This window comes from Acartia tonsa, chromosome 6 (assembly GCF_053477335.1).
Source record: "Acartia tonsa isolate MP-2025a chromosome 6, ASM5347733v1, whole genome shotgun sequence".
NCBI classification, from domain to species: domain Eukaryota; kingdom Metazoa; phylum Arthropoda; class Copepoda; order Calanoida; family Acartiidae; genus Acartia; species Acartia tonsa.
The window spans coordinates 4,141,698-4,169,418 of NC_137265.1; the positions used below are offsets into that span (position 1 = coordinate 4,141,698).

A 27,721-nucleotide genomic window follows, 5' to 3' on the forward strand; every position below is an offset into this window, starting at 1 on the left:
TATAGATCTGTTTTTCTAGCCTTCTCTTCTAGATGCTAGAGGCGCAGCCGTTATTATTGTAAAAAATAACTTGTATAACAACATTAAAATATCTATTTCACAAAATACAGCAATATAACTAGCATACGAACTAGTATTTGCTATATAATTCATGCTTCTATATGACAAGCCTTGCACTAGACCTACGCTGAGAAATGCATTACAGACTGACGGACAGACAGACAAAGTGAATTATAGAGCAGTTAATCTGCTATCAAAATGATGCATTCTTGTTTTTTTTGGCCGATTTTAAAACTTAACTTAATAAATTACCTAATATTCAGTTAATTATTGAAATTATTTATTATGAAATGTATAAATTAAACTTGGAATAACTTTTATAATAACATTAAAATATTTATTTCACAAAATACAGCAATATAACTAGCAGACGAACTAGTATTTGCTATATAATTCATGCTTGTATATGACAATCTAAGCACTGCGCGCATTCACTAAGCGAGATAACGAGAAACTGAGCGCATTGCTTGGCTTAAGACTAGATAAGAGAAACTACCTGCTTTGAAGTAGCGCAGCTACTCTTTACCCTAAGTTTTTTTGCTTGTGTCCGTACGTCAATATAAAAACGTTAAAATACAGATTGCCTAGCATTTGATTCTTTGTAGCTTTATGTAAAAAGTTTCTATATATTATTATTGTTATGCTACTTTTGGATATACTTGAACCTGATTTCTTTAGAAATTCGGGGAATCACCATTAAAATCTAAAATTGTGTATAAGAAATTGTATTTTTGCGTTTGTTTTTTCAACATGTATTTACTTAATCTAACAAAACTATTTATTCAATTCTATAAAGAGTAGTTTTTTTGTAACTACTAAACTGATTGAGTTCTCCATTTAAGGGAAGCTTTACATTGGTCTTGGTATGGTTTTAGTCTATTTCATGTTTTAGATTTCAGTCTTTGTTTGGCTTTAGAGTGAATGCTTAACTCCCCTTTTCTACCATTTCAATAAAGCTCCTAGATGCTATATTCGCAACCGCTAGTTTAGAAAATTTGAGCGCTTATGAGGGTTAGCTGGCAGATTTAATACTTTAGATGGTCAAATAAACACAGTAATCTGTTCAACTAAATAATTTACCCAATCAAAGCTATATTCTAAGATTTTAATATCTGATTATAACCAACTATTTTATGAATAAAACTAGAAAAAAAAATGCAGGGATCTAAAGGGATAAGACAATGACCGATAAATTGATATGCGTCCTCAATCATAATACAAAAAAAATACCCCTTCTGTAGGTTAAAATCAGTGGTTAAAACGATTAAACACTCAACTTAATGAATCAACCAATCAAAATTGACTACAGTCCCAAAGTTGTTAAGCCAAAGAATAAGAAAACGTTTATAAAACTTTGGGGACCAGTGTAATAAACAGCCTATTGTCCACTCTCTCTCTCTCTCTCTCTCTTTTTCTTTCTCTTTCTCTCTCTGAGAAAAATGCCCTTTTGCACGGTTTCTAACCAATAATATGGTCGTATTGTTTCTACAGTATTTTATCATTGGTTCAATTATGGTATTATCCATCTAGAATTTCTGCCCAATACATAACAATTTTAGGTCAATTTATATGTATAAGCACATGAAGCTTCCAAATAATAATAAAATTTCTTGCATATATTCACACCAACATCTGCGCCCCTAGCATCTAGGTATCTACTTTCTAAAGGGGTAAGAAAGAATATATTAGCCTAAAAGCACCCTGTGAACGATGTGAAGCTGCCCTTAAAAGGAAAAATTAATCAGTTTAGTAGTTATTGAAATTAGTATAAGGAAAAAACCTTACTACTTTATAAAATAAAGAGAATTTAAGAAATAGAAAAAAATGACAAAAAGATAAAGTGATAGAGAGATTGAGAGAGAGAGAGGAAAGACACACTGAGTGAGATAGAGAGAGAGAGAGAGAGAGAGAGAAAGAGAGAGAGAGAGAGAGAGAGAGAGAGAAAGAGAGAGAGAGAGAGAGAGAGAGAGAGAGAGAGATATATATATATATAGAGAGAGAGAGAGAAAGAGAAAGAGTGAGTTAAAAAAGACTGGAAAGGAAAGATAGAATAGAGTGAGAGATACAGAGGAGTATCCTTATTAGTAGCGAAGCTACTCTATAATTCGAAATGTCCGTCTCCGTCTGTCCGTCTGAGACAGAATGGGGTAAACGTGATTTTCTCGGCTTCTATAAAAGATAGAGAGCTGAAATTTTCATGGATTAATTATGTTAACAGTCTTCAAATTTTCAGTACGATTCGTCAATTGGTTGGGGTGCTAGATCGATTCCTATATTTTTAAGTTTTCATGATTATTGCTTCGCTACTTATGGATGTTGTCATCCTTGTTCTAAAGTAATATCTTGTAAAATGCTCTTGAGGAAAGAAAGATAACAATAAGAAGGGAGAGAAAAAGAAAGGGGTATAGTCCTTTCCATGACATCGCTCCATATGGGGCGATGATTTTAATTGATCGCCTCTTATGACATGGGGCGATGTAATGGCTCCTTGAAAGGAGCGATTTAATAGCCCCTTATAACAAGAGGCGATGTTATGACTCCTTGAAAGGAGCGATTTAATAGCCCCTTGCCCTAAGAGGCGATTAAATGATCCTTTATCGCCCCTTCTAAAGAGGAGATGATATGTCCTCTTATCCCAAGGGGCTATTTAATTAAATATCGCCTCTTCATGGCCCCTTCACTATTATATATATCTTAGTCCCTTGATGGCCCCTACATCGCTCCTACATCGCCCCTTCATCGCTCCTCCATCGCTCCTTCTCCAAATTTATATTACATTGTACTTTGATGGCCCCTACATCGCCCCTCCATCGCTCCTACATCACCCCTTCATCGCTCCTTCTTCAAATTTATATTACATTGTACTTTGATGGCCCCTACATCGCCCCTCCATCGCTCCTACATCGCCCCTTCATCGCTCCTTCTTCAAATTTATATTACATTGTACTGTGATGGCCCCTACATCGCTCCTACATCGCTCCTTCATCGCTCCTACATCGCCCCTTCTCCAAATTTATATTACATTGCAACTTGATGGCCCCTACATCGCTCCTACATCGCTCCTCCATCGCCCCTTCATCGCTCCTTCTCCAAATTTATATAACATTGCAACTTGATGGCCCCTACATCGCTGCTACATCGCTCCTCCATCGCTCCTCCATCGCTCCTACATCGCCCCTTCATCGCTCCTTCCACAAATTTATATTACATTGTACTTTGATGGCCCCTACATCTCTCCTCCATCGCTCCTCCATCGCCCCATCGCCCCTTAATAGCCCCTTACCTTAATTTATATAAAAAAGCCCCTACATAGCCTCTCCATCGCCCCTTAATAGCTCCTTACCTTAATTTTTATAACATAGCCCCTACATAGCCTCTCCATCGCCCCTTAATAGCCCCTTATCTTAATTTATATAACAAAGCCCCTACATAGCCTCTCCATCGCCCCTAATAGCCCCTTACCTTTATTTATATAACAAAGCTCCTACATAGCCTCTCCATTGCCCCTTAATAGTCCCTTACCTTAATTTATATAACATAGCTCCTACATAGCCTCTCCATCGCCCCTTAAAAGCCCATTACCTTAATTTATATAACATAGCCCCTACATAGCCTCTCCATCGCCCCTTACCTTAATTTATATAACATAGCCCCTACATAGCCTCTCCATCGCCCCTTACCTTAATTTATATAACATAGCCCCTACATCGCCCCTCCATCGCTCCTACATCGCCCCTTCATCGCTCCTTCTTCAAATTTATATTAAATTGTACTGTGATGGCCCCTACATCGCTCCTACATCGCTCCTTCATTGCTCCTACATCGCCCCTTCATCGCTCCTTCTCCAAATTTATATTACATTGCAACTTGATGGCCCCTACATCGCTCCTACATAGCTCCTCCATCGCTCCTCCATCGCTCCTTCATCGCTCCTTCATCGCTCCTACATCGCCCCTTCATCGCTCCTTCTCCAAATTTATATTACATTGCAACTTGATGGCCCCTACATCGCTCCTCCATCGCCCCTTAATAGCCCCTTACCTTAATTTATATAACAAAGCTCCTATATGGCCTCTCTATCGCCCCTTAATAGCCACTTAATTTAATTATATAACATTGCCCCTACATAGCCTCTCCATCGCCCCTTAATAGCCCCTTACCTAAATTTATATAACAAAGCTCCTATATAGCCTCTCCATCGCCCCTTAATAGCCCCTTACCTTAATTATGTAACATAGCCCCTACATAGCCTCTCAATCGCCCCTTAATAGCCTCTTACCTTAATTTATATAACATAGCCCCTATATAGCCTCTCCATCGCCCCTTAATAGCCCCTTACCCTAATCTATATAACATAGCCCCTACAAAGCCTCTCCATCGCCCCTTAATAGCCCCTTACCTTAATCTATATAACAAAGCTCCTACATAGCCTCTCCATCGCCCCATAATAGCCTCTTACCTTAATTATGTAACATAGCCCCTACATAGCCTCTCCATCGCCCCTAAATAGCCCCTTACCCTAATTTATATAACATAGCCCCTACATAGCCTCTCCATCGCCCCTTAATAGCTCCTTACCTTAATTTATATAACATAGCCCCTACATAGCCTCTCCATCGCCCCTTAATAGCCCCTTACCTTAATTTATATAACATAGCCCTACATAGCCTCTCCATCGCCCCTTAATAGCCCCTTACCTTAATTTATATAGCATAGCCCCTACATAGCCTCTCCATCGCCCCTTAATAGCCTCTTACCTTAATTTATATAATCCTTACCTTAATATATATAACATAGCCCCTACATAGCCTCTCCATCGCCCCTGAATAGCCCCTTACCCTAATTTATATAACATAGCCCCTACATAGCCTCTCCATCGCCCCTTACCTTAATTTATATAACATAGCCCCTACATCGCCCCTCCATCGCTCCTACATCGCCCCTTCATCGCTCCTTCTTCAAATTTATATTAAATTGTACTGTGATGGCCCCTACATCGCTCCTACATCGCTCCTTCATTGCTCCTACATCGCCCCTTCATCGCTCCTTCTCCAAATTTATATTACATTGCAACTTGATGGCCCCTACATCGCTCCTACATAGCTCCTCCATCGCTCCTCCATCGCTCCTTCATCGCTCCTACATCGCCCCTTCATCGCTCCTTCTCCAAATTTATATTACATTGCAACTTGATGGCCCCTACATCGCTCCTCCATCGCCCCTTAATAGCCCCTTACCTTAATTTATATAACAAAGCTCCTATATGGCCTCTCTATCGCCCCTTAATAGCCACTTAATTTAATTATATAACATTGCCCCTACATAGCCTCTCCATCGCCCCTTAATAGCCCCTTACCTAAATTTATATAACAAAGCTCCTATATAGCCTCTCCATCGCCCCTTAATAGCCCCTTACCTTAATTATGTAACATAGCCCCTACATAGCCTCTCAATCGCCCCTTAATAGCCTCTTACCTTAATTTATATAACATAGCCCCTATATAGCCTCTCCATCGCCCCTTAATAGCCCCTTACCCTAATCTATATAACATAGCCCCTACAAAGCCTCTCTATCGCCCCTTAATAGCCCCTTACCTTAATCTATATAACAAAGCTCCTACATAGCCTCTCCATCGCCCCATAATAGCCTCTTACCTTAATTATGTAACATAGCCCCTACATAGCCTCTCCATCGCCCCTAAATAGCCCCTTACCCTAATTTATATAACATAGCCCCTACATAGCCTCTCCATCGCCCCTTAATAGCTCCTTACCTTAATTTATATAACATAGCCCCTACATAGCCTCTCCATCGCCCCTTAATAGCCCCTTACCTTAATTTATATAACATAGCCCTACATAGCCTCTCCATCGCCCCTTAATAGCCCCTTACCTTAATTTATATAGCATAGCCCCTACATAGCCTCTCCATCGCCCCTTAATAGCCTCTTACCTTAATTTATATAATCCTTACCTTAATATATATAACATAGCCCCTACATAGCCTCTCCATCGCCCCTAAATAGCCCCTTACCCTAATTTATATAACATAGCCCCTACATAGCCTCTCCATCGCCCCTTAATAGCCCCTTACCTTAATTTATATAACATAGCCTCTACATAGCCTCTCCATCGCCCCTTAATAGCCCCTTACCTTAATTATGTAACATAGCCCCTACATAGCCTCTCAATCGCCCCTTAATAGCCCCTTACCTTAATTTATATAGCATAGCCCCTACATAGCCTCTCCATCGCCCCTTAATAGCCTCTTACCTTAATTTATATAATCCTTACCTTAATATATATAACATAGCCCCTACATAGCCTCTCCATCGCCCCTTAATAGCCCCTTACCTTAATTTATATAGCATAGCCCCTACATAGCCTCTCCATCGCCCCTTAATAGCCTCTTACCTTAATTTATATAATCCTTACCTTAATATATATAACATAGCCCCTACATAGCCTCTCCATCGCCCCTGAATAGCCCCTTACCCTAATTTATATAACATAGCCCCTACATAGCCTCTCCATCGCCCCTTAATAGCTCCTTACCTTAATTTATATAACATAGCCCCTACATAGCCTCTCCATCGCCCCTTAATAGCCTCTTACCTTAATTTATATAACATAGCCTCTACATAGCCTCTCCATCGCCCCTTAATAGCCCCTTACCTTAATTATGTAACATAGCCCCTACATAGCCTCTCCATCGCCCCTTAATAGCCCTTTACCTTAATTTATATAGCATAGCCCCTACATAGCCTCTCCATCGCCCCTTAATAGCCCCTTACCCGATTTTATATAACATAGCCCCTACATAGCCTCTCCATCGCCCCTAAATAGCCCCTTACCCTAATTTATATAACATAGCCCCTACATAGCCTCTCCATCGCCCCTTAATAGCCTCTTACCTTAATTTATATAACATAGGCCCTACAAAGCATCTCCATCGCCCCTTAATAGCCCCTTACCTTAATTATATAACATAGCCCCTACATAGCCTCTCCATCGCCCCTTAATAGCCTCTTACCTTAATTTATATAACATAGCCCCTTCATAGCCTCTTCATCGCCCCTTACCTTAATTTATATAACATAGGCCCTTTATGGCTCCTGTACAGCCTCTGTAATTGTATTGCCCCTTCATTATAGAAGGTAGGGCATTAAGGTAAGGAAGGAATGTGACCCTCTACAGTTTTAAATTTAAGTTTTAAAAGGATGACAAGGATGACAACATTTATAAAAGCAAAGCTCTGAAACGGTAGAAAAAAGTTTAAAGGAAGCCTGCAAGAAATACCACGCTTTAACTGCTGAAAGACTGCCACAAGTAGACCAAATACCCCAAATTTGAAGCCTTCAGCTTCTATAACAAAAAAGTTCTAGGCATTTTAAAATGACATTTTATGTACAATGGAAATTTTGAAAGAATTGCAATGCTCATGTTGAAAACTTTAAAATTAAACTACGTGGCCTAGAAACAAAATTATAAGCTTATTTTTGTCATAAATTTAGGTTTCCAGTAACTAATTATATTTTTACAATAAAAATACCCATTTTTATAGTCAAAATCATTAAAAAAAAATAAGTTTTACTTGCGTTGTACCGAATGTACTGTAGCCAATCAGAAGGCTGAATCAGCTTAACAACCAATCACAGCTAAGCTTGTATTAGTTTACCCCTTTGTTTCCGCTATGATTTTCGTTTAAAAATGCAATTTAAATCGATTTTTTTTCATAGATTTTGACTATGAAATGTGGTGTTTTTATTGTAAAAATGTAATCAGTTACAGGCAATCTAAGTTTCTGACAAAGATAAGGTTATAATTTTATGTCTAGGCAACGTAATTTAATATTGTTTTTTCTTTTATGAGCATTGGAAATCTTTCAAAAATTCCATTGTACATAAAATGCTATTTTGAAATGCCTAGAACTTTTTTGTTATTGAAGCTGAAGGCTTATAATTTGGGGTATTGGGTCTTCTTGTGGCAGTCTTTTAGCAGTTAAAGCGTGTTATTTCTTGCAGGCGTCCTTTAATGAACATTAATAATGTAGAGTGTCAGAACTGAATAGTCAGAACATAAATTTAAAATTCGAAACAAAATTGTAAGTAAATTTATTGAGAAATTGCTAACATGCAGGAAAATGCTTAAGGACGTACTCACATTTTTTGGACTTGATTATAGATATGATTCGCTTATAACATTCTATTTTGTTGTCCTAGGAATCAGTATCCCAGAAATCAGATTAATCGGATAATTTTGATACATAAAAATTTGTTGTAAGTTAATAATTAGTATGCTTAAAATGGACGTATGGATATTCTGATAATGATTATAGACTTTCTAAATCGTACCTTTCTACTACAGGAATCACATGCCTAAATTAACGAAAATAGCTAACCGTTACGGACGTACGGACTGATCCTTAATATAGAAAAGCTTTGCTTTTAAAAAGTTAAAAAGATTTTTTGAGGGGATGGGGTAATATTTTTCTTGGGGTGAATTTTCTGGGAGGGTGGAGATACCCTCCCTCGAAATAATTATAAACCCTCTATGAACTTAAAAGAAGCTTCACTGTAAAGGAGAACCATATAGGTTCAGCGGTTAGCTTTTCTACAGACAAAAAAAAGATTACTACTTTATATAATAGGTTATGAAAAAGGAAAAAAAAGCAAGATAACAAGGATAACAACATTCACAAAAGCAAAGCTCTAAAATCAGGAGGTCAAACATAAATTTTGTTAAAATTAGCGTAAATCTATAATACAAAGTAGAATGATGTCTGTCCATCCGTCTGTCTGTCTGTCCGTCTGTCTGTCCGTCTGTCTGTCCGTCTGTCTGTCCGTCTGTCAGTCCCTTAAGATCTCGGTAACCACTGGACCGATTATATTCTACTATTCAGGGAATATACCTACTGGTCCTGTGGTGGTTTTAGGCTATTTTCTTGGGGGGTGGGATACCCCCAACCCCCCCAAAAACAAAAAAATCCCCCCCCATTTTTTTTTTGCTGAAGATTTTCTTGGTCCTATTACGAATTTCGCCAAAAAAAAATTTTATCACCTCTTGGGGCAAAGCCCCTGAGGCTAGGGGCGAATCTGCTAGTATAGAATATAGTAAAAGGGCATAATTTTATTTTTAGTATTTGATTATAATACTAAACCTTGTTGTCCTAAGAAACATTACTCCAAAACCCAGATGAATGGGACAATGATATTATACAAAAAAATGGACGTACATACTTTCTAGTAATGAATATAGTATTGTACCCAACTGTTATAGAAATCATTCTGCAAAGTTTGAAATCGATAGGATATTTATAACATGTCTAAATTAAAGAAAATGTCGTCTAACCGTTTGGACGTACGGACAAACCAATCCTTACTATAGAAAAGTTTCGCATTTAAAAAGGAAAATTATAATGAAAATATAATGAATTAATAAAATAAATATAAATAATATAATAACATAATGAAATAAAGAAAAAAAATAAACTAAGAGAATGAAATTTTTTAGTTAAATAGAATATTGAATAAGGATCATATAATGGACAAACAGACAAAGTAAGTTATAGAGCAGACTTTAAGAGAATATGCTATTACTCAAAGATTATCACGAAACCTAAGTCTTTTGAAGCATAATTGAGAGACAGACAAAATAATTTATAGACTGGATATACATATGTCGTGGGAATATTCACTAAAAATCTCAACAGTCTATCTTTAACAATAGCAGAGAAAACCACATGCTTAACTTAATGAGAAGAGCAATGACGAAAGGACTAGCCCTAATTGTAGAAAAGTCTCTCTTTTAACAAAAAAAGTATTTTTTTTGGTCTGAAGCTTAAAAATTTCATAAACTGACTAAATTCTCCATTTAAGGGAAGCTTCACATAGGTCATGGGATGGTTTTTTGCTTTTTCATTTTCAGATTTAAGCCCCTAATTGGTTTAGGCTATTTTTCTGCCTCCTTACATTAAAAAGAGCGCAGCTGCAAGTGAATAAGAAAAGAGAAATATAAAAGAAGAATACATATTATCCTATTATATAAAGTAGTAAAACATAAACAAACGTTGGAGTGGACAAACCTAGGAATGGGACAATCGTCGGAGTGGACATTGCTTATGTAAAACGCAGGAGTGTCTTTTATTTTATTTATAAGATAAAAATCTTTCAAAACAAAAAAAAATCTTGAATATCTTTTCTCACAGACTGAAATTTTAAAATCAGTCTAACAGTTTTCCAAAGTAGGTAAGTTCTATCGAAAGGCAAAGGTTTGAAACAGATAGAACATTTCATTAAACTAAAACATATTTTTTTCTCACATTGTTTACAACTGTCAAATAGGTTTTTTTATATGCCTAACCCCTGCAGGGGGCTTATTTGTATATTTATATCTTAACCTAACCTAACCTGTGTAGAAATAACTAAACAAATGTTGTTGAAACCTAATTTTTAAGATACTAGCGGCTTCGCCCCTAGCCTCTAGGGGCTTCGCCCTATATAGTTTTGGGAAGTCAACCCTCCTTAATAGAAATATTCAAAAAAATATTCTTTGTTTAATTACTCTGTGGTAAAATTAAACCCAGGTTGTGTGCTTTATGCATAAAAATTTTAATTTGTACAAATTAAACCCAGGTTGTTTGCTGTATACACAAAAATTTCAATTCGTAAAAATTAGACCTAGGTTGTTCGCATACACAAAAATTAAAATTAAAAAAAAAATATTTTGATTTTTTTTCGGGGGGGGGGGATTCATGGGAGCTTCGCCCCGTCCCATGTTGCAGTGGGGTTCCCACACCCCAATTACTGGTTTTTGTTTTAAAAAAAATAAAAAAAATAAATTTGGAAGTGGGGATTTTTTTTATTTTTGGGGGGGTTGGGGTGTCCCACCCCCCAAGAAAATAGCTTAAAACCACCAGAGGACCAGTAGGTATATTCCCAGAAGGGTAGAGCCCAATTTGATCAGCAGTTACTGAGATTTTACAAAAAATGTAAAAAAAAAAATTTAGGGGGTTGGATTTTTTTTATTTTTTGGGGGGTTGGGGGTGTCCCACCCCCCAAGAAAATAGCCTAAAACCACCACAGGACCAGTAGGTATATTCCCTGAAGAGTAGAATCCGATCGGTTCAGTGGTTACCGAGATCTTAAGGGACAGACAGACAGACGGACAGACAGACGGACAGACGGTCAGACGGACAGACATCAAGCTACTTTGTATTATAGATTATAGACACTTCTGCGTTTTACTTATATAATGTCCACTCCGACATTTGTCCGAAATATCCTGTGTTTGTCCACGTTAGTAAGGCTTTCTGTTCTGAAACTTAAGATCTCAATAACTACTAAACAGATTGGGCTTTCTATTTCAGGTAAGCTTAATATTTGTCTTGTAATGGCTTTAGGCTATTTTATTTTAAGTCGAGGGATGGTTTTAGGCTATTCTATTTTAAGTCCTGGGAAGGCTTTAGGCTTTTATTCATTCCCCTTTGAATACAGAGCCAATAGATGCTGGGGGCGTAGCCGCTAGTCGATATACAAAGTTTTTTTTTGTCTGTAGCAAAGGATCTCGTTTGCTGCTAAACCGATATGATGTATGTCTGTCTGTCTATACCATAGGATCTTGCTAACCGCTGAGTACTGAGATGATTTTAAGATAGTTTATATTTTTTCCTTATAATAAAATAACAGGATATTTGTCCATAAAAAGCGAAGCAATATCTTAATTTTTGTTGTTGGAACTGTTATTCAGTTGATTATACCAAGGATCTAAAGGAATAAGACAATGGCCGATAAATTTTTATCCATCCCTAATAACGATACACAAAATTGCAACACTACAACCAAAATATGACAAAAGTCCCCAAAGGTTTGAGCCAACGAATAAGAAAACTTCATTATAAAACTTTGGAGACTATTGTAAAAATTGCCTAATGTTTCCTTTATCCCTGAGATTATACAGACTATCCTTAAACTAATATTTACATTAAAGTAACAGGATGTTTATCAGTATCAACTGAACCGATATGCTTCTCCTTTACATTGAAGCTTATTTTACTCGCAGGAAAAGTTTTCATTTTGGGGAGGGGACTAACACTTTCAGCCCCCGGAAGGTATCACTTCCCTTAAATTCTTAACCTTCCCCCTCCCCCCCCTCTCCACCACATCTATTCATTAAAGTACTCCTAGGGTCATCTATGGGATTAGCCGTTAGTGACTTAAAAATAATTCAAGTGCAATGATATATTTACCAAATTAATACGATAATTTTGTATACATTTTTTATGAAAAAAAATTATTTTGCCAAAGGCAGCCAAAAAATAAGCAGCAAATATTTCAAAAATGCTCTGATAATCAGAGATCTACAGGGATAAGACGATTGTCGATAAAATGATATATATACATATATACAGTGTGTTTTTTTATGAGAACTTTTTTGAAAGCAATTTTACCTTACTTATAGTTATTAGAATTTAATGATTAATGGCTTATTCTCTTCTTTTTTATAACCTTTAATAGAAAAGCAAAAAATATTTCAGTTTTTATTCAAAAAGTACAGTAAATTAAAAAATTTAAAACTTAGGTGTCAACATCTAAAAATGGTTTTAGTGCATTTTTCTTATAATCTACCTTTGCAAGAATGGCTGCAAAACGCTTCAAAGTTGAGATATTGAGCTAAAAATTTATATAGATACTACTTGTGACATGTACTAGAACATTTTGAAATTTGAAGGCCATATCTCAACCAGGGAGGGAATACTGGCCCCCCAATGTACTCCCTCCATTCTTGGAAAGGGTAGAAGATTTGAGCATAAGAAAAATGCGCTAAAACCATTTCTCGTATTCATTTGAATCGGTGGATAGGAACCGGTTCTCATCCATACGAAAAAACTATGTCTAGCATCGTATTATATCCAGCTTTCTACGAATATAGATATGTACAATCATAAGATTAAACCCAGTTTTTTTAGCCGGTGCCTTCTGCACCTCGGGGCTAAAAAAACTAGTTTTAATCTCATAATTGTACTTTCTATATCCGCGGAAAGCCGTTTATAATACGATGCGAGAAATAACTATTTTAGATGTTGACACCCATGTTTTGAAATTTTGAATTTACTGTACTTTTTAAATAAAAACTGAAATATTTTTTTGCTTTTCTGTTAATGGTTATAAAAAACGAAGAGAATAAGCCATTAATCATTAAATTCTGATAACTATAAGTAGGGTAAAATTGCTTTCAAAAATGCTCTCATAAAAAAAAACACTGTATATATATGTATGTTTATATATTAATTATTCCCATTGATGATTCACAAAATTACCCCTTCTTTAGTTTAGAATTAGTGGTTGAAACATTTAGACACTCAACTTAATGAACTAAACAATCACAAAACAATAAAAAGTCCCCAAGGTTGTTAATCTAACGAATAAGAAAACGGTATTATAAAACTTTGGAGACTAGACAGCACTCTTGGATAAGCCAACTTATAACACTTTGGGAACTATCCTAATCCTCCCTGGCGAAATGACAATGAGATTTTTTGGTAAATTTGTGGCAAACTTTATTCTTAATAAATTAGCACTTGGCAAAATTATACTGGAGAGATATTTCATTGAAGAATAAATTTTTTTTTTGCCCAAACTTTTCGCCAGCCAATAATAACAGATAAGTTAAACATTGTAAAAATAATATAGTAACTTAACTCGAGTTGTCAACGGCAGAAATTAGGTCCTGAGATGGTTTTAGGCCTGGAAAGGTTTATAACAATTTTATCTGTATTTCTTAAAATAAATTAACAGAATCTTTGTCTGTATGTATGAATGTCTGTCTGTACCGAAGGATCTTGCTAACCGATGAACCAATATGGTTCTCCTTTACAGTGAAGATTCCTATAGGTCCTGAGATCGTTCTCCTTAATAGGGCAGCTTCTCATAGGTCCTGGGGAGGTTAATAACTATTTTATTTTAATCCTTATAATAAAGTAACAGGATCTTTGTCTGTATGGATGTCTGTCTGTACCTTGCTAACCACTAAACCGACATGGTTCTCCTTTACAGTGAAGCTTCCTATGGGTAATGAGATGGCTTTAGGCCATTTTATTTTTAATCCTTATAAAAAGTAACAGGATCATTGTCTGTATGTATCAAAGAAGATCGCTAACTGCAGAACCAATATGGTTCTCCTTTATAGGGTAGCTTCCAATAGATCCTGGGAAGGTGTATAACTGTTTTGAAGGAGGATATAAGGGGCTATTAAGGGGCGATGGAGAGGCTATGTAGAGGCTATGTTATATAAATTAAGGTAAGGGGCTTTTAAGTGGCGATGGAGGGCTATTAAGGGGCGATGGAGAGGCTATGTTATATAAATTAAGGTAAGGAGCTATTAAGGGGCGATGGAGAGGCTATGTAGCGGCTATGTTATATAAATTGGCTATTAAGGGGCGATAGAGAGGCTATATAGGGGCTATTTTATATAAATTAAGGTAAAGGACTATTAAGGGGCGATGGAGAGGCTATGTAGGGGCTATGTTATATAAATTAAGGTAAGGGGCTATTAAGGGGCGATGAAGAGGCTATTTAGGGGCTATGTTATATAAAATCGGGTAAGGGGCTATTAAGGGGCGATGGGGAGGCTATGTAGGAGCTATGTTATATAATTAAGGTAAGGGGATATTAAGGGGCGATGGAGAGGCTATGTAGGGGCTATGTTACATAATTAAGGTAAGGGGCTATTAAGGGGCGATGGAGAGGCTATGTAGAGGCTATGTTATATAAATTAAGGTAAGGGGCTATTAAGGGGCGATGGAGAGGCTATGTAGGGGCTATGTTATATAAATTAAGGTAAGGAGCTATTAAGGGGCGATGGAGAGGCTATGTAGGGGCTATGTTATATAAATTAGGGTAAGGGGCTATTCAGGGGCGATGGAGAGGCTATGTAGGGGCTATGTTATATATATTAAGGTAAGGATTATATAAATTAAGGTAAGAGGCTATTAAGGGGCGATGGAGAGGCTATGTAGGGGCTATGCTATATAAATTAAGGTAAGGGGCTATTAAGGGGCGATGGAGAGGCTATGTAGGGCTATGTTATATAAATTAAGGTAAGGGGCTATTAAGGGGCGATGGAGAGGCTATGTAGAGGCTATGTTATATAAATTAAGGTAAGGGGCTATTAAGGGGCGATGGAGAGGCTATGTAGGGGCTATGTTATATAAATTAGGGTAAGGGGCTATTTAGGGGCGATGGAGAGGCTATGTAGGGGCTATGTTATATATATTAAGGTAAGGATTATATAAATTAAGGTAAGAGGCTATTAAGGGGCGATGGAGAGGCTATGTAGGGGCTATGCTATATAAATTAAGGTAAGGGGCTATTAAGGGGCGATGGAGAGGCTATGTAGGGCTATGTTATATAAATTAAGGTAAGGGGCTATTAAGGGGCGATGGAGAGGCTATGTAGGGGCTATGTTATATAAATTAAGGTAAGGAGCTATTAAGGGGCGATGGAGAGGCTATGTAGGGGCTATGTTATATAAATTAGGGTAAGGGGCTATTTAGGGGCGATGGAGAGGCTATGTAGGGGCTATGTTACATAATTAAGGTAAGAGGCTATTATGGGGCGATGGAGAGGCTATGTAGGAGCTTTGTTATATAGATTAAGGTAAGGGGCTATTAAGGGGCGATGGAGAGGCTTTGTAGGGGCTATGTTATATAGATTAGGGTAAGGGGCTATTAAGGGGCGATGGAGAGGCTATATAGGGGCTATGTTATATAAATTAAGGTAAGAGGCTATTAAGGGGCGATTGAGAGGCTATGTAGGGGCTATGTTACATAATTAAGGTAAGGGGCTATTAAGGGGCGATGGAGAGGCTATATAGGAGCTTTGTTATATAAATTTAGGTAAGGGGCTATTAAGGGGCGATGGAGAGGCTATGTAGGGGCAATGTTATATAATTAAATTAAGTGGCTATTAAGGGGCGATAGAGAGGCCATATAGGAGCTTTGTTATATAAATTAAGGTAAGGGGCTATTAAGGGGCGATGGAGGAGCGATGTAGGGGCCATCAAGTTGCAATGTAATATAAATTTGGAGAAGGAGCGATGAAGGGGCGATGTAGGAGCGATGAAGGAGCGATGGAGGAGCGATGGAGGAGCTATGTAGGAGCGATGTAGGGGCCATCAAGTTGCAATGTAATATAAATTTGGAGAAGGAGCGATGAAGGGGCGATGTAGGAGCAATGAAGGAGCGATGTAGGAGCGATGTAGGGGCCATCACAGTACAATTTAATATAAATTTGAAGAAGGAGCGATGAAGGGGCGATGTAGGAGCGATGGAGGGGCGATGTAGGGGCTATGTTATATAAATTAAGGTAAGGGGCGATGGAGAGGCTATGTAGGGGCTATGTTATATAAATTAGGGTAAGGGGCTATTCAGGGGCGATGGAGAGGCTATGTAGGGGCTATGTTATATATATTAAGGTAAGGATTATATAAATTAAGGTAAGAGGCTATTAAGGGGCGATGGAGAGGCTATGTAGGGGCTATGCTATATAAATTAAGGTAAGGGGCTATTAAGGGGCGATGGAGAGGCTATGTAGGGCTATGTTATATAAATTAAGGTAAGGGGCTATTGAGGGGCGATGGAGAGGCTATGTAGGGGCTATGTTATATAAATTAAGGTAAGGAGCTATTAAGGGGCGATGGAGAGGCTATGTAGGGGCTATGTTATATAAATTAGGGTAAGGGGCTATTTAGGGGCGATGGAGAGGCTATGTAGGGGCTATGTTACATAATTAAGGTAAGAGGCTATTATGGGGCGATGGAGAGGCTATGTAGGAGCTTTGTTATATAGATTAAGGTAAGGGGCTATTAAGGGGCGATGGAGAGGCTTTGTAGGGGCTATGTTATATAGATTAGGGTAAGGGGCTATTAAGGGGCGATGGAGAGGCTATATAGGGGCTATGTTATATAAATTAAGGTAAGAGGCTATTAAGGGGCGATTGAGAGGCTATGTAGGGGCTATGTTACATAATTAAGGTAAGGGGCTATTAAGGGGCGATGGAGAGGCTATATAGGAGCTTTGTTATATAAATTTAGGTAAGGGGCTATTAAGGGGCGATGGAGAGGCTATGTAGGGGCAATGTTATATAATTAAATTAAGTGGCTATTAAGGGGCGATAGAGAGGCCATATAGGAGCTTTGTTATATAAATTAAGGTAAGGGGCTATTAAGGGGCGATGGAGGAGCGATGTAGGGGCCATCAAGTTGCAATGTAATATAAATTTGGAGAAGGAGCGATGAAGGGGCGATGTAGGAGCGATGAAGGAGCGATGGAGGAGCGATGGAGGAGCTATGTAGGAGCGATGTAGGGGCCATCAAGTTGCAATGTAATATAAATTTGGAGAAGGAGCGATGAAGGGGCGATGTAGGAGCAATGAAGGAGCGATGTAGGAGCGATGTAGGGGCCATCACAGTACAATTTAATATAAATTTGAAGAAGGAGCGATGAAGGGGCGATGTAGGAGCGATGGAGGGGCGATGTAGGGGCTATGTTATATAAATTAAGGTAAGGGGCGATGGAGAGGCTATGTAGGGGCTATGTTATATAAATTAGGGTAAGGGGCTATTCAGGGGCGATGGAGAGGCTATGTAGGGGCTATGTTATATATATTAAGGTAAGGATTATATAAATTAAGGTAAGAGGCTATTAAGGGGCGATGGAGAGGCTATGTAGGGGCTATGCTATATAAATTAAGGTAAGGGGCTATTAAGGGGCGATGGAGAGGCTATGTAGGGCTATGTTATATAAATTAAGGTAAGGGGCTATTAAGGGGCGATGGAGAGGCTATGTAGGGGCTATGTTATATAAATTAAGGTAAGGAGCTATTAAGGGGCGATGGAGAGGCTATGTAGGGGCTATGTTATATAAATTAGGGTAAGGGGCTATTTAGGGGCGATGGAGAGGCTATGTAGGGGCTATGTTACATAATTAAGGTAAGAGGCTATTATGGGGCGATGGAGAGGCTATGTAGGAGCTTTGTTATATAGATTAAGGTAAGGGGCTATTAAGGGGCGATGGAGAGGCTTTGTAGGGGCTATGTTATATAGATTAGGGTAAGGGGCTATTAAGGGGCGATGGAGAGGCTATATAGGGGCTATGTTATATAAATTAAGGTAAGAGGCTATTAAGGGGCGATGGAGAGGCTATGTAGGGGCTATGTTACATAATTAAGGTAAGGGGCTATTAAGGGGCGATGGAGAGGCTATATAGGAGCTTTGTTATATAAATTTAGGTAAGGGGCTATTAAGGGGCGATGGAGAGGCTATGTAGGGGCAATGTTATATAATTAAATTAAGTGGCTATTAAGGGGCGATAGAGAGGCCATATAGGAGCTTTGTTATATAAATTAAGGTAAGGGGCTATTAAGGGGCGATGGAGGAGCGATGTAGGGGCCATCAAGTTGCAATGTAATATAAATTTGGAGAAGGAGCGATGAAGGGGCGATGTAGGAGCGATGAAGGAGCGATGGAGGAGCGATGGAGGAGCTATGTAGGAGCGATGTAGGGGCCATCAAGTTGCAATGTAATATAAATTTGGAGAAGGAGCGATGAAGGTGCGATGTAGGAGCAATGAAGGAGCGATGTAGGAGCGATGTAGGGGCCATCACAGTACAATTTAATATAAATTTGGAGAAGGAGCGATGTAGGAGCGATGGAGGGGCGATGTAGGAGCGATGGAGGGGCGATGTAGGAGCCATCAAAGTACAATGTAATATAAATTTGGAGAAGGAGCGATGAAGGAGCAATGGAGGGGCGATGTAGGAGCGATGGAGGGGCAATGGAGGGGCGATGTAGGGGCCATCAAAGTACAATGTAATATAAATTTGGAGAAGGAGCGATGAAGGGGCGATGTAGGAGCGATGAAGGAGCGATGTAGGAGCGATGTAGGGGCCATCACAGTACAATTTAATATAAATTTGGAGAAGGAGCGATGTAGGAGCGATGGAGGGGCGATGTAGGAGCGATGAAGGAGCGATGTAGCAGCGATGTAGGGGCCATCAAGTTGCAATGTAATATAAATTTGGAGAAGGAGCGATGAAGGGGCGATGTAGGAGCGTTGAAGGAGCGATGTAGGAGCGATGTAGGGGCCATCACAGTACAATTTAATATAAATTTGGAGAAGGAGCGATGTAGGAGCGATGTAGGGGCCATCACAGTACAATTTAATATAAATTTGGAGAAGGAGCGATGAAGGAGCGATGTAGGAGCGATGTAGGGGCGATGTAGGAGCGATGTAGGGGCCATCAAAGTACAATGTAATATAAATTTGGAGAAGGGGCGATGGAGGAGCGATGTAGGGGCCATCAAGTGGGTTGTTATATAAATTAAGGTAAGGGACTACGGAGGGGCGATGGAGAGGCTATGAAGGAGCCATCATGGGGCTATAGCATAGCCTCTTATCATAAGAGGCGATATTAACGCCCCTTCAAAGGAGCTATTAAGAGGCCATGAAGGAGCTATAGCATAGCCTCTTATCATAAGAGGCGATATGAACGCTCCTTAAAAGGGGCTATCACATCGCTCCATATGATAAGAGGCTATGCTATAGCTCCTTGAAGGAGCTATAGAAAATCATCGCCCCATATGGAGCGATGTCATGGAAAGGACTATACCCAAAGAAAGAGAGTAAAAAAGATCGATAGGGACAATTAAATAAAGACAAACAGTAGAGTAAGAGATATAAAAGAGTATTCTTACTCTAAAGTAATATCTTGTAAAATGCTCTTGGGGAAAAAAAGATAACAATAATTAGGGAAAGAGAGAGAGAGAGATGGAGAGATGGAGGAAAAAGAAAGAGACAAATGACAGAAAAAGAAAAGAAAAAAGAGAGAAAAGGAACAGATAGAGAGAGGTAAAAATGAAAGAGTGTTTATACTCTAAAATATATCTTTTATGATGCACTTAAGAAAAAGGAAAGATAACAATAAAAAGAGTTAAAGAGAGGGGATGGAGATGATAGAGAGAGAAAGATAGAGGGAAAAAAAGAGATAATACACTTGAGAGAAAGAAAGATAACAATAAGGAGAGATAAAGAAAGGGAGAGTGGATGATAGAGAGAGAGATAAAGGGACAGAAAAAGAGAGAGAGAGAAAGGGGTAAGAAAAAGATAAAAAGAAAGAGAGAGAATTATAGAGTAGAGTAAGAGATATAAAAGAGAATACTTGCTCTAAAGTAATATCTTGTTAAATGCTCTTCCGAGAGAAAGAGAGAGAGAGAGAGAGAGAGAGAGAGAGAGAGAGAGAGAGAGAGAGGGAGAGAGAGAGAGAGAGAGATAGAGCAGAGGAGAAACTGAAAAAAAAGACAATGGGAAATAGACAGAAAAAGAGAGAAAAAAGAAAGAAAAAAGAAAAGAAAGAGAAAGGGGTCAGAAAAGTAAAGGGTGTTCTTACTCTAAACTAATTTCTCTAATAATGCACTTGAGAAAAAGAAAGGTAACGCGAAGAACATAAAGGAGTATGCGAATAAGTAAATGGAGTGAAATTTAGGGATCTTAAGGGATAAGACAATGGCCAATAAATTGATGTAAATCCCCACTTATGATATACAAAATTATCCCTTCTATAGATTACAATTAGTGGTTGACACGTTTGTACACTCTACTTAATGAATCACCCAATCAAAATTCAAGAAAAGTCCCCAAAGTAGTTAAGCTAAAGAATGATAAAACCTGATTATAAAACTTTCCAAGCTAATTTAATTAACAGTCCAATGTCCACTCCCTCAGTGAGTTAAATTTCACTCAAATCATTTTTATTGGGTATTCTTATTATAAATAAATCTTAATTGTGCGTGAATTCTAAGAATTATGCCTCTAGTTTTATAAATAGGTTCTCTATATTCGTTGGCTTAGTGTAGACTTTTACACCAATGATCAAAGATGAGGTAATTTTGTCACCATAATTGGAGGATTAGATAAGTTTATTGTCCATTGTCTTATCTCTAAAGAACCTTCTTTTAAGGATATTTATTTTTCTTTCACCCCATAAAATGCAGGGATCTTAAGGGATAAGACAATTGCCGATAAATTAATACACATTCCCAATCATGATAACAAATTTAATTTTCGTGTAGATTAATCTTTTTGGTTGGATAATTTAGCCTACTGTTTTAGAACCAACGTATAGATAACATTGTTCAAAACTTTGGGTACTACATTAATTTAAATTCCAATGTCCCCTCCCTGCCTGCATAAAATGTCTCTTCGTCTGTTTCAGTTATCTTAAATCTGGCAGTTTACCAAGTAAACGGCCGGTCCTTAAGTTAATTATATATTGAAGCGTTACAGTAAGTTTTAGGGTAATGAGTGCCTGTTATTGTACTTTAATAGTAAAGCTAATTATTCCCTTTTAAACGTGCCATTAGAAAAGTTACTAAAGTTAAGGTACGCTAAATCACACTGGGCTAGCTAAAGACATTTTTATTCATTTTTTGTTTGTAGCCGCTAGTAGTGTTATATAAAGTTGTAAGATTTTTTTTATGTAGGATTTACGAATAAGTTCTTAATTTTTGGTGAAGCTTCACATAAGTCCTACCCTATACCCCTTTCAATAGATACTGGAGGCCTAGCCACTAATAACCAGGGAGGGAGTGGATATTGGGCTGTTTATTACACTAGTTCCCAAAGTGTTACAATAATGTTTTCTTATTCGTTGGCTTAAAAACTTAGGGTACTTTATTAGATTTTGATTGGTTGGCTCATTCAGATAAGTGTTTAAACGTCTGTCTCAATTACTAATTTTAATCTACTCAAGGGGTAATTTTGAGTATCATCATAGGGGATGTACATAAATTTATCGGCCATTGTCTTATCCTATTAGATCCCTGGCTATTTACTCAAATAGTACCCACGAAACCAAAAAAAATATTTTGCACATTTTTGTAAATTTTGTACTATTGTGGCATAATATGTTTCATTTATCTGGCAACAAATCAAGAATCAGTAGTATCAAAACATAAACAAAAATATTTATATTTTCACACAGATTATTGAATTTTGTGATTAGATTCGAGTGATAAAAATGCCACTAGGAAGATATAGACCACAGGTTTATGTTTTTTTTTGCTTTATAATTCTTTATTTTTGGTGACAGGTGAAATAACAGAAATTATAACATAATTTGTAGGTTGCCTTCTAAAATTACGTATGTACATAATATATAGCTACTTTTCTATGGTTATATTTAATATTTTAGTTTTACTGTGTCCTGCGACTATTTTGTATTACTTTCTTGGATAACTATTTTAAATTCCAAATTCCTGAGAAACCAGGGAGAAGACAATGGCTGATAAACTGATGTATTGTACATCCCCAATTATGATACACAAAATTAACCCTTCTGTAGATTATCGACATTTAACTTAATGAACCAACTAGAATAATATAATATAGAATTCCTTAAAGTTGTTATGCAAACGAAAAAGAATACGTTATCAAAAACGTTGGGGACTAGTGCAATAAACATTGTCCCCTTCCTCCCTGACGTATGTTCTAAACTTATAGATGAAAAACTTTCATAAAAGATTTCTTATAAATCTGTCATTAAGGCTTGGAAATAATTTTGCAAATTAACATTGCAAAAAATACGTTTCTTGTGAAGATTGATTAAAAAAACTTAATGATCGAGATTCCTAAATTTTGTCCCATTGTGAAAAAAAATCTATAATAGCATCAAATTATTTCTTTTTTTCTATTTATTAACAATTGGGTAATATTAAAATAAAACAGGAATATTTAATTTTCATATAGGTATATATTTTATTTATTCATAATTTATTCATAAACAAATATTATTACTCATAGCTTGACAGTTACACACTAAAGTTAAACTTTCTGACAAGGAACATCTCAGTTTATGCCAAAGCCATTGCCAAGGCATTCCGTCAAATTTGATCAGTTGGTGGTTGCTGCCAATAAACTTGATAGCTGATCCCGTTATCTCAGAATTGAGGGCAATGGTGTAGGCACATCCTCATCGTGTAATTTTTTATCCAACACTTTCCCGGAACTTTTGGATCTCTTTAATCTCGGCCAGGTAAAGAAAAACACCCACAAGATCAGAGTTAGATCCAGTAGTGGCCTCCATGATATGATCATCAACAATCTCCATCGTCATATCTCTTACTCCATCAAGAATGATGATATGCCTAGTTCAGATATCCATGAAGACACTCGCAAGTCTGCTTGAGTTGATGATCTTATTAATACCCTGGTAGATGTGGTGAACCAAAGGATCATCCAGATCAAGCCAGAAGTACCTAGTGACATTCTTCCAGATTGGTGATATGCCTAGTTCAGATAACCATAAAGACACTTGCAAGTCTGCTTGAGTTGATGATCTTATTAATACCCTGGTAGATGTGGTGAACCAAAGGATCATCCAGATAAAGCCAGTAGTACCTGGTGACATTCTTCCAGATTGATGATATGCCTAGCTCAGTTAACCATGAAGACACTTGCAAGTCTGCTTGCATGAGTAGATCATCTTGTCAATACCCTGGAACACATGGTGGACCATAGGATCATCCAGATCCAGCCAGTAGTACCTGGTGACATTCTTCCAGATTGATGATATGCCTAGCTCAGATAACCATGAAGACACTTGCAAGTCTGCTTGAGTTGATGATCTTATTTATACCCTGGTAGATGTGGTGAACCAAAGGATCATCCAGATCAAGCCAGTAGTACCTGGTGACACTCTTCCAGATTGGTGATATGCCTAGCTCAGATAACCATAAAGACACTTGCAAGTCTGCTTGAGTTGATCATCTTGTCAATACACTGGTAGAGTTGGCGAACCAAATGATTATTCAGATCAAGCCAGTAGTTCCTGGTCAAACTCTTCCAGATTGATCTTATTGTGGAGAGACAGAGCAATTGTGTCAAATCATCAGATGAATCTTCTCTCATTGCTTTGATAAGTAGTTTAACTTGTTGAGTGATGATCTCTATAAGACTGGCCTTCACAATGCCAAATTCATTCAACTTCTTAAGAAAAAATTTTCTCTGTTCATGTAAGTTGAATGTTAGGAAGGAGATGATGATACACAAAATTACCCCTTTTGTAGATTTAGATCAGTGGTTCAAACAATTTGAACACACAACTTAATGAACTAACCAATTAAAATTCACCAAAGTCTCCAAAGTTGTTGAGCCAAAGAAGGGATAATAAAGCTTAAAGGGGTAATATTTTTTTCAAAAATAATATGATTTTAATTTTAGTCTTTTAGCATTTCTAGACTATTTTGTTTCATTTAACATCACAAAATGTTTTTGTTCTAAGGTTTGAGTCAATGCAATTTTGACAAAAGGAAATCAGACTAGGAATGGACTAATAGACATAAACACATTTAGAAATTTGTGATAAGCTAGTTATATAATGGCTGATTTTAGAGAGAAAATTTTTTTTTAATATCAATTGCTTGTATAATATTTTTACAGTTACTTTCAAAAAAAAAGACAGAACTTTTGGCACGACCAAGCTTTTTATTTTTTACCGCTGAACCGATTGGTTTCTACTCTTCAGGGAATATACCTACTGGTACTGTGGTGGTTTTAGGCTATTTTTAGGCAACCTAGAGGCTAGGGGCGAAGCCGCTAGTTGTATAAAAAGTAGTAAGCTTTTTTTGTCTGAAGCAAAGGACCGCTAAACCGCAGGATCTCCTTTACAGTGAAGCTTCTAGTAGGTACAGGAATGGTTTAGGCTATGTCTTGGTATGGTTTTAGCCTATTTTTTGCTCTATCATAACCCTTCGAACCCTTAGAGCCGCTAGATACTAGGGGCGCAGCTTTTATAAAACGTAATTTAGTATCAACGTATCAACTCTATAAGCATTACCAGTAAGTCCATTTCGAATATATAACTCTATGTTTTGATATTAATGCATGTTAATTTGATGTAATTATTTAGATTCCTAGTAAGATTAGGCATCGTGTGGTAAGAGAAACATCTATAATCAATTTTTGACACGTCGATATTTTAATCAAAGGGAAAAGACAAATTGATATACATCCCTAATTATGATACACAAAATTATCCCTTCCCTAGATTACAATTAGTGGTTGAAACGTTTGAATAATCAACTTAATAAACGAACCAATAATAATTCAATGAAAGTCCCAAAAGTTACGGTATTCTAAATTTTGGGGACTAGTGTATTGAACGCCCCAATGTCTCCTCCATCTCTAATGTTGTCATTATTTAGATTGTTTAAACAATAGAAATGTACTTTTTTATTGCAAAATGTATCTTTTGGTTTTATTAATTTAAAATTGTGTAGACTAATAGACTAGGTTTCAGACACTTTATTTTTATTCGGTTGGCTGATTAGGTTGGGGATGTACATTAATTTATCGACCATTGTCCAATCCCTTTAGATACCTGATTTGTTGATATCTTTTGATATGCTTGTGTTTTGTAGGTCTCCCTAAGTTCTGAAAGTCATGTTATGCAATGGAATCCACAACTTAATATTTACAGGTATTGTCTTTTCCAGTAGGGCTTCGAAACCGATTAGTATCCGCTGGATTAGAACCGGTTCTCAGCCATATTGAAAAATAATATATTGAAATGTTTTGTAGCCAGTTTTCTAAGAATATAAAAAAAGAGAAAAATGTTTAAGGACATACTTACATTTTTAAGACTTGATTATAGAGATGGTTGGCTTATAACATTGTACTTTGTTGTTTTGGGAATCCGTATTAAAACGGACCAATATTATAGCAAAGCTTCGCTTTTAACAAAAGTTACATGAGGATTAAAAATTGATCTCTTTTGTTTTAGAGTAAATAGATATACAGATCTTCTAAAAAACACAAAAAGAAACTTAGATATCAGGTAAAACTAAAATTTTTAACCTAATAAAACCTCTCTTTCTCTCTCTTGTCATTCCTTTCTATTTATATTTTTTTCTCCTTGTGTAATATATTCTCCCATCTCTCCCACAGTGCATATGAAAGTGCTTTGACTTTAGTGTCAGAACCTTAATTGACCTAAAGTGCATTTCATTACCCTAGGTTACCTAACTTCATTTCACTTTCTAATAAAATTTAAAATGCAGCCGTTTTTGAGAAAATTAGATTTGAAAATTTCAAGTTCAATTTTCATCCACTAGGAGTTACCGCATAATCATGACAAGAAAAGCAAAGAAAATTTATATTAAATTTTGAACAACTTTGCTTTTATAAAGTCAGTCATAAAACTTCTCTATATATGATTTATTTAAGGCTGAATTTCCGTGACCTTAGCAAAGCAACTGATAAAAATGGCCATGAATTAACTCACTTCAGGAGTGATTTTATGAAGAACTTTATAAAAGCAAACTTGTTCAAAATTTTAAATAAATAATCTTTGCTTTTCTTGTCATGGTTATGCGATGACTTCTAGTGGGTGAAAATTGAACTTGAAATTTTCAAATCTAATTTTCTCAAAAATGGCTGCATTTTAGATTTTGTTGAAAAGTGAAATAAAGTTACCTAACCTAGGGTAATGAAATGCACTATGTCCCAATTTAGGTTCTGACACTAAAGTCAAAGCACCTTCGAACGCACTGTGCTCCCTATTCTGTTTTTTTTTTAACATTTCTCTGTATTTCTCTCTCTCTCATTATATATTTATCTATCTATCTATTTATCTATCTATCTATTTATCTATCTATCTATTTATCTATCTATCTATTTATCTATTTATTTATCTATCTTACTATTACGATACTTAATAAATATGTATTATTGTAGATATGGTTCAGATAGAATTGACTTCATAGAGGAGCTACTAAATAGAAATCTCGACCACTGCGCCTTTCAAATATTTTCATTCTTTTCTTTTAAGGTATTTATTCTTTAATTGTTTGAGAAAAGATATATAATGTTGTATTGTAATAAACTAGCTGCTTCGCCCCTGGCCTCTAGGGGCTTTGCCCCAAGAGGTAATTAAAGAAAAAAAAATAATTACCTCTGGAGATGCCCCCACAAATCTTAAATAATTGAAAAAAACAAATAAAAAATTCAGGGGGGATTTTTTTCATTTTTTTTTGGGGGGGGGGGGTTAGGGGTGTCCCACCCCCCAAGAAAATAGCCTAAAACCACCACAGGACCAGTAGGTATATTCCCTGAAGAGTAGAATCCGATCGGTTTAGTGGTTACCGAGATCTTGAGGGACGGACAGACAGACGGACAGACAGACAGACGGACTGACAGACAGACGGACGGACGGACGGACAGACAGACGGACGGACAGACATCATTCTACTTTGTATTATAGATAAAATATGCCCTCTTAGTAGCAAAGCTACTCTGTAATTCACTTTGCCTTTCCGTCAGTCAGTGAGTAAAGCTATGCGGGAAATGTGATTTTCTCTGCTGTTATTTAAGATAGACGACGGATATGTGAGCATCTAGTATGAAATTTACATTGTCCGTCGGTCTGCCAGTCATGCTTGAAATTATATATGAAAAAATATTAAAGTTTATGAGAAAGGTATCGTATTTTTTTAAATATGAATATCTATTCTTGATTTTAACAAGTGATCATTAAATCTCCTTGTCCGTATTCCCATCCATTAATTTTTCGTGATTCTATACTTGGAAGTACTTATTGTCATCCTTGTT

The 27,721-nt window shown here is 37.0% G+C and overlaps 2 protein-coding genes across 2 annotated transcripts in view; both read left to right on the top strand.

The window, feature by feature from the left end:
• Positions 1 to 27,721, top strand: part of LOC145323441 (uncharacterized) — a 383,852-nt gene that overhangs the window by 322,490 nt on the left and 33,641 nt on the right. The window lies entirely within an intron of this gene.
• The window catches only part of LOC145321609 (F-box/WD repeat-containing protein 8-like), a 70,822-nt gene continuing 65,118 nt past the window's right edge, over positions 22,018 to 27,721 (top strand). The window contains exons 1-4 of the mRNA XM_080163050.1: positions 22,018 to 22,160; positions 25,534 to 25,592; positions 25,896 to 25,949; positions 26,849 to 26,942. Of these exons, the coding sequence (XP_080019176.1) occupies positions 22,134 to 22,160; positions 25,534 to 25,592; positions 25,896 to 25,949; positions 26,849 to 26,942 (234 nt within the window). The 5' untranslated portion in view covers positions 22,018 to 22,133. The remainder of the gene's footprint in view (positions 22,161 to 25,533; positions 25,593 to 25,895; positions 25,950 to 26,848; positions 26,943 to 27,721) is intronic.